The sequence below is a fragment of the Microplitis demolitor genome, chromosome 1 (genome assembly GCF_026212275.2).
Source record: "Microplitis demolitor isolate Queensland-Clemson2020A chromosome 1, iyMicDemo2.1a, whole genome shotgun sequence".
Taxonomy (NCBI): Eukaryota; Metazoa; Arthropoda; class Insecta; order Hymenoptera; family Braconidae; genus Microplitis; species Microplitis demolitor.
The window spans coordinates 15,452,524-15,466,569 of record NC_068545.1 but is presented as its reverse complement, the minus strand read 5'-3'; the positions used below and the strand labels follow the sequence as shown (position 1 = coordinate 15,466,569).

The following is a 14,046-nucleotide window of genomic DNA, read 5'->3' as shown; positions in this document are numbered from 1 at the left end:
GAAGAGAATCAAATTATCTACGAAAAAGTATTCTGTGTTTTTTACCATAGGATTAATAGTTAATATGAAATAAAATAAAATAATTTGAGTTAAAATTTCAATTATGATAGTTCTGTCATACTTAAAATCAGTCATAAAAAATGTTAATAAAACAAAATTCAATTTACACACTTGAATTTAAATATTTAGATTTTATGATTGTTACACAGCAATAATATAAATTCAATCAGTTTCATAAATTAACTATAAATACAATAGTTAGGATTCCATGGAATCTATCAAAAGTAAAAGTACCAATGCAGTAGCAAAATTTCATTTAATGAGTGGTAAGATAAGAAATTTCATTGGTCTAGGCACATATATAGGCATGAAAATTAAAGCTTATTTGAAGAGCTTTCGGATGAAATTTCTAGAAAGTCAATAACTTATAACATTCAAAACATATTGAAGAAAGAATAAGTAAAAATTTGAATTTTTTACACTCTGAAAATTTTGGGATGCTATAACTTCTAAACTAATCGACCGATTGAGCTCATTTTCCAACTTGATCAAGGTAATCATCCACAGAATACGTATACTATGTTTCAATGCGATCAGTTATGAACTGTGGTAATAATCAAAGTGACAACCTGCATAAAATTAGTTTTTATAATATTTTGTAAATTTTTAAAATCATTTTTCTATTAGAAAAAGTGGTCAAATCAATGAGCTTCATAGTGAAAATTGAAGACAATCGAGCGAGCTTTCATATAGAACAAACAAAAATAAGCTATCTCTTTCCGTTTAAAATTTACATCCGGTTGAATCGGTAAACAATATTTTTTTTGAAACTTTTACAAAATTTCAATTAGCCATATAACTACTAAACTTATTGGCCGATTTGGCTCATCTTCGAACTCATCCAAGGTAATCGTCCATAGAATAAATATACTGAGTTTCATTAAGATCAGTAGTGTAGAATTGTAGACGCTATCGTTAAAGAACGGCGCGTTGTATTATATATATATATATATATATATATATATATATATATATATATATATATATAAACATATAGAAACTTTTGAACCAAATGGATTTTTTGACTCAGCTTGTCGAGCTGAGTTTAGAGGTAGCAAAATTTTTCGAAAATTCCATCATAAGGACAAATACAATAGTTAGATTTCTATGAAATCTACTAATGATAACTTATTTAGTCTTTCAATTTGAGTAAATACTTAAACTATAATTTTAATAGTCTATAAGGGGTGGGGTGGGGGGGGGGTATGGGCTAAATTATGAAAAAATTTTTATTATTATTTTTTAATCGTATGGATTGAGCTAATTTATTGAAACCTTTTGCACATTATTAAGTATATACTCAACAACATTAGGTAATTTTTTTATGCAAAAGTATCCGCAAACAAGCCAGTGACGGAGCTTTTTCCAGGTGGTCTTTAAAAAAGATGATTTGCGGTGAGCAGTGTATCTCAGCTGGAAGTTATCTGAAATAAAAAACCATTGGAATTTAGTCAAAGCATTATTAAAACCTTCCCCCAACGTTTCCTGATTATTTTTTTTTTTTTTTCATTTATTAATAGTCATTTAAAGTAATAACTGCTATTTTTTACGAAAATTGGCCTTGTTGTTTTTAAGTAGCAGTGAACACAGTCCGTCAGCATTGCTATTTAAAAACAACATTGCCGATTCATTTCAAACTTGGTACACACTTTCTACGTATAATATACCTCCCCTCAACGTTGAGTTTTAGAATTTTTTTTATATCAAGGGGCTTTTCCACCTCCAAAACGGCGCAAATTTTCGTCAAAAATAGCAGTTTTTACTTTAAATGACCATTAATAAATGAAAAAAAAAATCAGGAAACGTTGGGGGAAGGTTTTAATAATGCTTTGAACATATTCCAATGGTTTTTTATTTCAGATAATTTTCAGCTGAGATATACTGCTCATCGCAAATCAACTTTTTTTTAAAGACGTTCTCGGAAAAGCTCCGTCACTGGCTTGTTTGCAGATACTTTTACATAAAAAAATTACCTAATGTTGTTGAATATGTACTTAATAATGTTCGAAAGGTTTCAATACATTATCTCGATCCATACGACTACAAAAAAATCATAAAAAAAGCTTTTTTTTCATGGTTTAGCCCGTACCCCCTCCCCCCTTACGAGTAAAATTAATTGATTGATAATTAAGTAATGAGTTATTATTCTCAAGTATAAATAATGTATTGAACTGGACCACATGGGCGTAAATCACTCGATCGGCGTCCATTAAGACACAATTTTATAATCACTGATATTACTTGGGTATTAGTAATGAATTAAGTATTGCATTAGCTTTGTATGGTTATATTGTGTTAAAAGAGTAATTAGTATTGAAGATTATTAATTAACAGTGTGGCTGACTATAATGTGATACGAACACGTAGCACTGAATTAAGTGAGACCCTACGATATATCGATATACATAATATGAGAGTTGAAAAAACCGCGTGGTTGTCAACTACTCGTCGACGAGTATGTCATTTAACTGAGATAAATTATAGATACATGATTAATAAGGGTAATGTATTCTTTAGTAATCAAATTATTGAATTTAATTATAAGTAGTAATTAACTAAGTAACTTGAGTATACACTGTGAAAAATTCCCATTAAATTTTACTAGGGTTGCATTGTAATCCCGGACTATAAGAAAACTGGTACAAAATTTACAAGTGTACCATAGTAAACGTATGCGCATAGGTCCCAATCGTGTCGTCTGCGCATACCATTTACTATGGGACACTTGTAAATTTTGTATCAGTTTTCTTATGGTCCAGTGCACTTATTGAGAGTAGAATGAATTTTCGTCTTCAAGTTTTAAAAATCTTTTTTTTCTATCCCACCATGTTTTACAGATAAAGTCTTTCAAAAATTACTAAGAAATTTATAAAATCGTTCTATTCCCTTAACTTTTTGGATTATTGTAGACACATGCGTACTTACATGCATAAACTTTTGAGCTAATAGTATCTTTCGACATTTGTCGAAAAAAGAAAAAATATACCCAGTACGTGTATTGATGGTGTTTTCAATTTGCTGGTTTAAATTAATAAAAAAAATCGGTCTATCAGTTGACCCTGCGGGCCAGCCCTAAAACTTCCCACTGTTTTCGAGCTCCTTGAACTTGAAAAATTGTTGTGGATACATTTTCGAGCTTTCGAGCTCGAAAATACTCTTGTGTGCCTATGTATTCGGAAAAAACATTTTTTACCATTTTTTCTCAAACGATATCTCTCGAACGAATAAACCGATTGAGACGGTTGGGGTGGCAATCGACGCGTTTTATTAAGTTCTAGAGCTGAATAGATTTTGAGATTGATTTATTTAGTCGTTTTTGAGAAAATTCCAAGAAACTAACAAAAATTTTTTTTTAATAGATTCGTTCACGATTTCTCTTGAACAAATGAACCAATTTTGATGGTCTCGGTGGCATTCGACGCCGCTTGTAAAGTTTTAGAGCTGATTATATTTGTAAATCAATCCACCGAGCACATTAAAAGTTATCAAAAATAAAACATTTTTAAAAAAATTTTATATTTTGAATATCTCCGAACTCAGCCTACCGATCGAGCTCAATTTTTCATAGTTTTTAGATATTAACAAGTCGCGTTCATCCGTTCAAAAGTTACAGATATTTACGTACGTACGTACATACAGACATACATATACTCGGGACATCATTTTGACATTAGTCAGAATAGCTTCCTAGAACTTCAAAACGTCAAGATCTGATAGTAATTCAGTTTTCGAAAATCGGACCAAAATCAATAACTTCCCGAATTTTTGAAAATTTTCAATTTTTTTAGCGGAAAGTTGAAAAAAAACTTAAATTAATTTTGATTTCAGTATCGATGCTGCAGAAGAAAATTCACTGGCTACAGTCACTTTAGTTGATGTATCAAACTATGAACAAGATCCGTCTGAGCGTGTAAAAATTTCTGACTCATTGCTCCCTGAAGAAAACTTCGGACACATTTTGAGTAGCACTCAAGTACCTAGCCAAATTAGTTTGCAAAATATTGAAAACAAAAATAAGGTTATAACTCGTAGTCACATGGAACAAGAGAAAAGAATGCGGCGAGAAATCGCCAATAGTAATGAACGAAGACGCATGCAAAGTATTAATGCTGGTTTTCAATCACTCAGAACGTTGCTGCCTCATCATGAAGGTGAAAAATTATCTAAAGTAAGTGAAATTTGTATAAATAAGGTTTATTAATACTAATTTTTTAAATTTTAATCTGGATATTGACTTATTTTACATTTTCATATTTTAGCTCCGTAAAAGAAGCGGAATTTACGTTTTGTCCTTGGGTCACACAAAAGGCTCTGTATGACATTTTCGATTGATTGAATACTAACTTTTTTTTGTTATAAACGATTTAATTATTGAAATCGCTCCACCAAACGAACCAATTGAATTATTCAAAATATTTACTCGCACATTTGTTTGTTAATTCATTTAAAATAAACCTTATTTCTATATTTTTAATTTCCATGAAAATGAACTATTTTCGAAAAATTCAGCAGTTTTTAGTAAAAATTTCTGTTATTCAATTTTTTTCAACTTTTCAATGTCAATTTGGCAGAGTTTAAAAATACACGAACGATTTGTGCAATTATTAAAAATTTTGGTAATATTTATCTGAATTAAGGGGTTTTTGTTTCTTTTCATTCACACCGACGTTTTGGAAAGGACGAAAAAATATATTGAGACAAATCGCTTTTATCTTCGTGATTTTAACCAGCAGCCACCGGAATTCACGGGTTGAACCCTTCCTGATTAAAAGAAACGATTCAAAATGATTAGAAACGATTCAAAAAGATTCAATTTTACTACTATATAGATATATATAGGGCATTCCATGCCAACTTGTCCAACCAATGGATTTTGAATCTCCGATTTCGCTGAAATTGGGACACTTTTTTTTACCCCTAGCAAAAGGTTTTTATGAATTTTTTCAAATTTTTTCATCCAGCCAATCGGGAGATATAAATTTTGAAGATTTCGGGAATTTTTTTCTTAAATAGCCATAACTTAGTGGAAAATTATCCGATACGGGTTTTTTTTAATTCGTGTTTTTTGATGAATTTTCTAAAAAATTTATGCAAAAAATTATTCATTATGAATTTGATTTTTTTTTTTTTTTTTACTTTAAATTTAAAAAAGCGATTTTAAGATTATTTGTATCCTTCGATTTTTTTTTTAATTTTCAAAAATATTACTCCCAAAAACACGAATTTTGAGCCTAGTTTCGTAATGGGACAATGGTGGGTTATAATTTTTTTTTAATTTTAAAATGAATTATTTATATATTTTTAACTTCCCGCTAAAAAAATCGACGATTTTCAAAAAATTTGGGGAGTTATTGGCTTCACCCTGATTAAAAATCGGGTTTTCATTATATGGTGACGCTTAAAGGTGCGAGGATGCTATTCAGATATTTTCAGAGCGATGTGAGTGTATGTGCGTGTGTGTGTGTGTGCGTGTGTGTGTGTGTAAACCTCTTATATCTTTTTTAATAAATAAACTGATTTAGATAGTTACGGCATTCGAAAGATTTTTTCTGAACTTAGATTTTCAGAAAATTTTAGATCATTTAGTCAAATAGGCTCTGAGATATTTAAGAAATACAAAAAAAAAATTTTTTTTTTTTTTGTTTTTTTTAGATATTTTGAAAACTGTCGAATCGATCAATTCCAAAATCTAATCAGCCCAAGAACTCGATAGAAGCTTTCGATTGTTGCCAAAAACGTCTCAATCGGATAATCTGTTCGAAAGATATCGTTGACGGAATAATAAATGTAAAATCTGTATCTGCTTTACTCATTAAATAACATCATAATTACTGAACAACATAATTCAAAACTAATAACTTCTTCTTTATGTAAGTCATTGGAAGTGACTGCTCAAAGATCATCATGTTCGCTCGTATCACGATATACTTACACGATATAGATACAACGCATCACGTAAAGTTGTTTTTGAGCTTATTTATTAATTATTTTGGATTCTTAATTTTTCAATTTTAATATAATACGTAAACCTTTTAAGCTTGAAAAGCTCATAAAAAAAGGGAAACAAAGGTATTTTTACATTTTCAAGCTCGAAAATATATTTATACTCATGTTTTCGAGTTCTTTGAACAGCGGGAAGTTCCGGGGCTGGCCTGCAGGGCCAACCGATGCCCAAATTTTTTTTTACTATGTATGTATTATTAGCGGTTTTATGAGATGATATCTGAAAAAATACCATGCATTATGATAATAAACAATCAAAGTCAAATTAAAGTAAAAATAAAAAAAAAAAACATTAAAAAAAATGAATGAATGATTTTTGCATAAATTTTTTAGAAAATTCATCAAAAAATACGAATTAAAAAAAAAACCCGTATCGGATAATTTTCCACTGTTATGGCTATTTAAAAAAAAAAATCCTCGAAATCTTCAAAATTTATATCTCCCGATTGGCTGGATGAAAAAATTTGAAAAAATTCTTAAAAACCTTTTTCTAGGGGTACAAAAAAAATGTCTCAATTTCAGCGAAATCGGAGATGCAAAATCCATTGGTAGGACGAGTTGGCATGGAATGCCCCATATTCACTATTGAGTGAATCGGTTTCTTTAATCAGGGCTGGCTCAGGCTGGCCTTTAACACATTTTGATTTTATTTGGACAACGCAGGTGGGTTCTCGCAAGAGAAAAACCCGCATTCAATCTAACAGACATTTAATGATATTATATTAAATCACCTTACACAGACTTATCTTAAAATACACTCAAATACAATAAATAATACACTACAATAGTACGCAGTAATGTCCCAACAATAACTAGGTTGCTCCTTGGCGGCAACGATTCCAATCTGATTTTATGGGCACGTGAGACAGTATTTATTTATTGATTACAAAAGAGCTCAAGGCACATTATATTTTATTTAATCGATTTCTTAATTATAAATGAATCGATTTAATTTTAAGATAGTATTATAAAATAAGAGTATAATAGAATATACTAGCAAGTAGTCGGTGATACTAAATGTATAACGGCTAGGTAACACGTCAGTGTGGTTAGGGATCGAAGATCGAAAAGTCTGCTCGACGCCGCATGGTTTTTGGTCTAAAATTTGACTCGCTCCTCACTTTCTTTACGATCATGCGTCTATGGGACCTTATGTCAGACAACCATGGCACATGACATACTGTTCTTTACGTCGATAACGAGACGGCCCAAATATATACCGCAAAGCTTATTAGGACTATTAAGACAAGCACATTGTCTCAATATACACGGAGAAAAAAGATCAGTAACCATTACTGCGCAGAACAGTAATCCAGTCAATTTAATAAATATAACTATAGTAAAATATGCTTTTACTATACTTAATCTTTCGCCCAAACACGCTTATTGACTAAATTACTGTTCTGCGCAGCAATTGTTACTGTTTGTTTTTCTCCGTGTATGCACAATTTTGATCCTGGAAAATGGTTGACTTGGCTTCTTCTTATTCTCAACTTGAAAAATTTCTTTCTTATCTGAAGATTGTTGTCATTGAGTCAACAAAAAATGTCTTAAGCCAAAGCAAAAAAGTTTTTGTACTAAGAAATAGTATATTAACGAATTGTGTAGAAAGTACTTTCGACAACGAGTGTGATTGGTTCATGAGCCGTTAGGCGAGTGTTGTCAACACACGAGTTGAAAGCTTTTCCCACTCAATACGTTACAATATTTTCTGCATTGAATGGTAAGAAAGAATATCTTTTATTAGTAAAAAAAAGACACTATATTAATTTTAAAAAATGTTTATAATACCAATAAATAGCTCTTGAAGAATAAGATTTATCATATAAAGATAATAGACATTTTTTGTAGAGCGTTCAATTCCAAACATAATAATTTCTTTTCGGTACGATAATCTGCTGACTGCGCGTAAATTCCAAAATTTAAAAAGTAATTCACCTATTTAATTTAAACGAGAAACTCGATTTTTTAGTGTTTTTCAAAAATTTATACCTATGTAACAATTTCCATTATAAGTTGCTGGTCAAGGCACTATTCACAAAAATCTTTTAATAGATACTACATGGGCTTGTCCAAGATGACGTATACAAGACAATCTTGTAGCAATCTTGCGCAAGTCTGGTCTCAAGTCCACTAGTTGTCTACGTCTTTATAAAACTATTTATCTGGCTACAGACTCTGATCCAAAGATTTATATTGTAAGACTTGTTAAAAAACTTTGTGTAATGGTATACTTCAAAAATTGTACAAGAGTCTTGAACATATATTGCTCAAGATGTATTGATACAGTTAACTTGGGAATATCTTGCACCAGAAGCTATCTGCAGATACTTGAGCATATCTTACACCAAATCTGCTCAAGGCATGTCATATTACACTGTCTATCTCACTTCTGTCTCTCTCACTTCATTTCCTCCTTATTTGATTTTCGCCTAATATAAACAGGTGAAGCCCCGATTATAGACCATTAACGTTCAGGATTATACGCCAACTTTTCCATAATTTATAGACAGTTTAAAAGTACCCAGATAATGAGGGTTGTTCAGCAAACGCTGGTTTTTCATTTCGCAGTTCAAGAACGGTCGCAGATTGCGGGTAAGTTAAATTTTAGGTTGCTAAACACATTTCTCCTTAGTTTGCCGACAGATATAGGTCAATGTCAAACTTGTTCATTTTTTACTACAATATGAATGTGACATCCTGTATAAATTAATAGAAAGTTAGCCTTAAACTTGCTCTTCAACTTGCGCTGTCAATTTGTCGTCCAATGCTGGTTGTAGATTTCGGTGGTTTTCAAGTTAAGAATAATTTTTGGTTGATATGACTGTCAGGGTAACTTTTGTTTCGCTAACTTTTCTTCTGCTAAGATTAGGTAACATTCTCTGTTAACTTGTCTTTCTTAAGGGAGCGTAGATTTACGCAAGCTGGAAGTTGTAATATTCCTATCCAGACATAGCCACGACTGTTCAGCAAAAGTTTGCTTTCATTTTGTCGTCCAATATCGGCCGTACATTTTGGAAAAGTTGAATTCCAAGTAGAGTAGATTTTCCTTCAATTTAATGCTCAATATACGTCGTTCAGTTTTCTAACTACAATATTAGTGTAAATTGACTCTTGAAGTTGCTCTTCAAGTTTTTCTAACATTTTGCCGTCCGATAACAGCAGTAGATTTTGCGCGTTGAGTTTCCTAGTTAACAACAATTTGTACCTAGAGTGATTATGAGGATAGTAGCTACCATGATATATTTCCATGATGATTGTGTGTATTATATACTGTGTTTGACCAATTACGTTACGAGTAGTTTGCGCCACATACATTTCATGTGTCTTAATATAGTAATAGTAGGATTTTTGGAGCATGAAAAATTTCATAGTATGCGCTTCGACAGGTGAGATCAGTGGGTGGTGGTATGTTTCGATAGAAACCATTAAAATTTCCTGTTCTCTTCCTAAAAATAGTAAAAGAGATACTGCACCAGTAATCTTATGGTGTAGTTTGAGCAATCAATCGATTTTTCTCTACACTTTCCTATTTTACTCATACTCGTATTTTTTTTAATTTAACCTCTCACGCTATTTTCCTCTACCACATTATACTGCGTAGCCATAGCAATATTGATCCAGTAACTTAATTCAACAACCACCAAGCGCCAATTCAGTTTTGTCAGGAATCTAGGGTCAATAGAAAAGTTCAAAAAGTTGAACTAGAACATGATTATTCCGATGTAATCAGGAACTATAATTTGATTTACGAATGTTCGAAATGATTAATTTTAATCGGTCATAATTCACAGTATAGCCGTTCATTATTGCGAATCAAACTTTTAAAATATCAAAGATATATTATTTACAAGTTTCTATAATTGTTTTAGTTGAAAGTAATAAAATTCTTTCGATTAATTTATTGGCGTGTAAGTAATGCACTTTTTAAAAATCTGTCTAAATGAACATTAAGACTCGTTTTCATTTGTTTCTCTATTCGCACTCAACTGGATAAACGGTACTATCTCTGTTGCACTTGTACATTGAATGGAAACTTTGTCCAAGCTTTTCTCGTAAACAAATGAAAGTTCTCAAAAAATTGAAGTGCACTTCACTAGTTCATAGAGTAAAACATCGAGTCTGTGTCTTTATTTTTCGTTTGAAACTTTTATTTCAGAGAAAAACTGGGACAAAGTTTTCTGAAAACCGTTCTTAAGATTTGAAGCATTTGAAATTTAGAATTATTTTCACGCCTTAAATGAAATTGTTTTCATTGAAATTACATGAAATTGTATAAAGCTGGTGATTTTTTAAATATGTGAAAGATTTTAAAAATTATAATTAATGTAAATATTATATACAATAAAATGTTTGATAAAATCATTTCATTCACTGAGAAAAATAAATTGCAGTTGCAGAGAAACTAAGCTGAGCTAGCCAATGGTTATGCTACAAAAATACAGTTGCAGTAAAATTTCATTAACTCGGATTATAGTCTACGGAGGAGCGGAAATTTCCTGGAAATTCCGACTTATCGAATCCCCTCTCTCCCTTAAAGAGTAGCATGAGCTCTTACATTACATGAATGATGCGTATTAAATATCCACAGACACATGAAAATATATAGCATCGGCCAGGAGACAGCGTAGCTCGTAGTGGGGGTCAAAATTGAGGGGAAGCTCCGATTCAATGAAATGAGACTATATTTATTATACCCCTGTTGAAACTTCAACTAAAAATTTTTTTATGTGATTTTAAGGGAAACCCGTATGCATTTTTATAGTTTTATATTTTATCAACTATTTTTCGACTTTTTTGCACCATGGTTGATGAATATCAAGTTTATACAGTATACAAAATAAACTGTCTAGAAATATTTAATACAGAAGCTTACTAGTAGAAGCACAATCGTCAGTTTGCGTCAGACTCTTGCGCGTAGCGTGTGCTAGGTTCGAATCCTCCGTAGGGCATTTACGATTACCCGATTTTTAGCTCATGGAAAAAAGTGATACTAGAATTGTACCAACTGATATGAATTTTTTATCAGTACTGGCTCCAAATATGATACTAAATTAGTATCACTTTCTGATAGAAACTTTTTTTTTATTATTTATTATTACTATTATCGTATAAGCCTAAACGATTGGTTTGGTAATTAAAATATCTTACTTATGATACCAATGTCGATTGGTTATCAGGACGGTACAGTTTCCTATATTGACTTACCTGTTCACATCTGCTTGGCAGGTAGCCATGCACAGAAATAAGTAGACAAGCCTACGTAGGCATATTCAGTGTATTGAAAACTATCAGTTGAGATGAAATTCATTCGGTTATCAAAAGAGTGAAGGCGATGAAAAAAAATGGATTAAAATTAATTCAATTAAAAATAGCTATGAACATTTTTCGATAGCCAAGCTATCATAGACATGTTTGTTAATAAATTATATTTGATAAAAAAGATGTCTCATCGGGATATCCGATGGGTGGAGGTCGATCTCCTACCGGCTCTTAGACTATATTGTGTTTTAAAAGATGTTTAACATACTATATATTGTATAGTTTAGTACACATCAATAAAACCGATAGTATATACACACTCATACATCTATAACCTATAAATTTCATTTGATTTTGTTGTTACATAATAGAAAAATTAAAACGCCATTTACTTGGTTGTTCACCAGATTAAAAAAAAACTATGTTTCTAATATTTTTTTTTAAATAAAATAAAAATACGAAAATAATCAATCTGAAAATAAAAAATCGACTACAACTTAACCATCACTGTTTACATTCTACGGTTGCTTGGGGCATGCGCGAAAACTGGCACAAAATTTCTATCATTGTGGTTTTAGATTTTTATCATACTTGTGATGCTATTTTGATATCAATGATGATATCATTTTATCATCATGATTTCTTTCCGTGCAAGAAAACGCACGTGTAAGTATAATTTGACAGATATTAAAATGTTGATGTCCTATGAAATTAATCATTCTTTTACTTCACGCTGATTGAATAAAAAAAAAAAAAATACGTTCGAGGCATGTAATGAAATAACTAAAATATGAGCAGTTAAAATCACCGAGAATTAATATCATTTATACTACCACCTGATTTATGTCAAGCTGCTGAATATGCATCAAATGATCGACTTCTGATGAAATCAAAAAAGCTTATATTTAGTCTGATTTGCAATTATTAACCGATAACTTGCACCGTATCGCTAAACAGCAATTACAATATTACGTTGCAGATATAATAGTTTGCAAATGTCAAACACTTGTTAAATAAAGTATATTGGGTTGCATATAGGCTGTCATTAGCTGCAAAGCGCAATGATTTCAGAGAAACTTTAAGTTCCAACAAATCTAAATTTCGTATCAAAAAGCACCTCAATTCGAAATTATAGTTGATAACCATTGACATTTTTTAGGCAGAATTACTTATAAAACCGTAATTGTGGTAACTACATTTTTGTTAGTTTAACTTTAGCTGTAGTCAAGCGAACTGCTATTTTTAGTTAATGACATACATTATGGTAGTTCTTCCTGTAATATATACTGATGTAGACTCATCCGCCGTAACTATCGTGAATCTTACCCCCATATAGCAGTTTTTTTCAAGGCTTGCACAAGCCTGTTCTCAAGTTCGATAGTTGCTAGCGTCACCATTTACCTATGGGTCTTGCTCCAGATATTTGGGGCAGATTTGAATTGCAAGTCTCATGCTAGCCTTACACAAGTATTTTGGTAAAGTTATTATTCAATTCTAGGGGAAAATCGGCGCCAGAAGCGTGTTGATTCTACCTTTCGAATGGCTTGCTCAAGATCTGCTCAAGTTAAAACTGGTGGGGGAAAGAATAGTATTCGGAGTATCGCGCGTCTTGAGCAAGCCATGCGCAAGTATTTGCTGCAAGTTTCTTGGGTCATAAATGCTTCAGAAACTTTTGGCTGCACCATGTTAGAAATATCTTCAATATTCTTGCCTTCAATACCATGAGCAAATTATGCACAATTTTTAAGAGTTCCTTCCTACACAATCTTGCGCAAAGCACATACGTAGAAAGAGACACTAGCAACGATGGGCCTTGCAGAAGGCTCTTATACAAGATAGGGCTGCACTCGAGCCGAGACAAGACAAGATTGGAACGGTCTTATCTCGATCTTGACACTTTCCTTCTCGTCTTGATCTCGAACTCAAAATGTAAGTTTCGTATTGATCTCGAAAATCAGTCAATTCATTATATCGTCTTGTCTTGTCAAGATCTTGTCTTGGTCTTGAATTACTCTGAATTTTTTTTTGAATTAATTTGAAATAGTTCACACAATGATATTTCATTGGTTTGTATTTTATGATTGGAATAATTTTTAAAAATGTCTTGAATTTGTTATTAAATTCTTTATTCTTTTTTAGAATAAACGAGCTTCCATAGTATTTTTAAAATACTATTTTAATTCCATGCAATAAAATTGATCATATGTTAAATGATTGTAAACAATAATATTATAAACTTATGATCGTCTTTTACGTGCTTATCATATACTCACTGTCAAAAATTTCAATGAAAATTTCTATCGAAAAAAATTAAAAATTTTACAATTTGTATAAAACAAACTATTCATTCAATTTCATATCATAAATTTGACTAATAATTGTAATTTATTCATCTCAATTTTTTTCTGAATACACGTTATTTTTTTACATTTTCTAACTATACTTTTTATAAGTTATAACATATTAAATATAGTTTATAACTAATATCCATAATAAATCTTTTTCTCCACCTACATGACAATCTTTTTCAATTCTTGAACAAGTCTGCTCTCAAGATCGATAGGTGCTAGTGATTTTTCCTACGCGCGTGTCTTGTCTCTGCAGATACTTGTGACCAGACTTAAATTGCAAGCCTTACACATGAAATTCGTGTCAGATTATAACTCAATTCTGAAGGAAGACTATAGTTAAAGATAGTTGCGAATGGCTTACTCAAGATAT

The 14,046-nt window shown here is 31.3% G+C and overlaps 1 protein-coding gene across 1 annotated transcript in view; it reads left to right on the top strand.

Moving 5' to 3' along the window:
- The window catches only part of LOC103572710 (uncharacterized), a 51,639-nt gene that overhangs the window by 21,684 nt on the left and 15,909 nt on the right, over positions 1-14,046 (top strand). Inside the window, exon 2 of the mRNA XM_008551443.3 lies at positions 3,889-4,228. Within this exon, the coding sequence (XP_008549665.1) occupies positions 3,889-4,228 (340 nt within the window). The remainder of the gene's footprint in view (positions 1-3,888; positions 4,229-14,046) is intronic.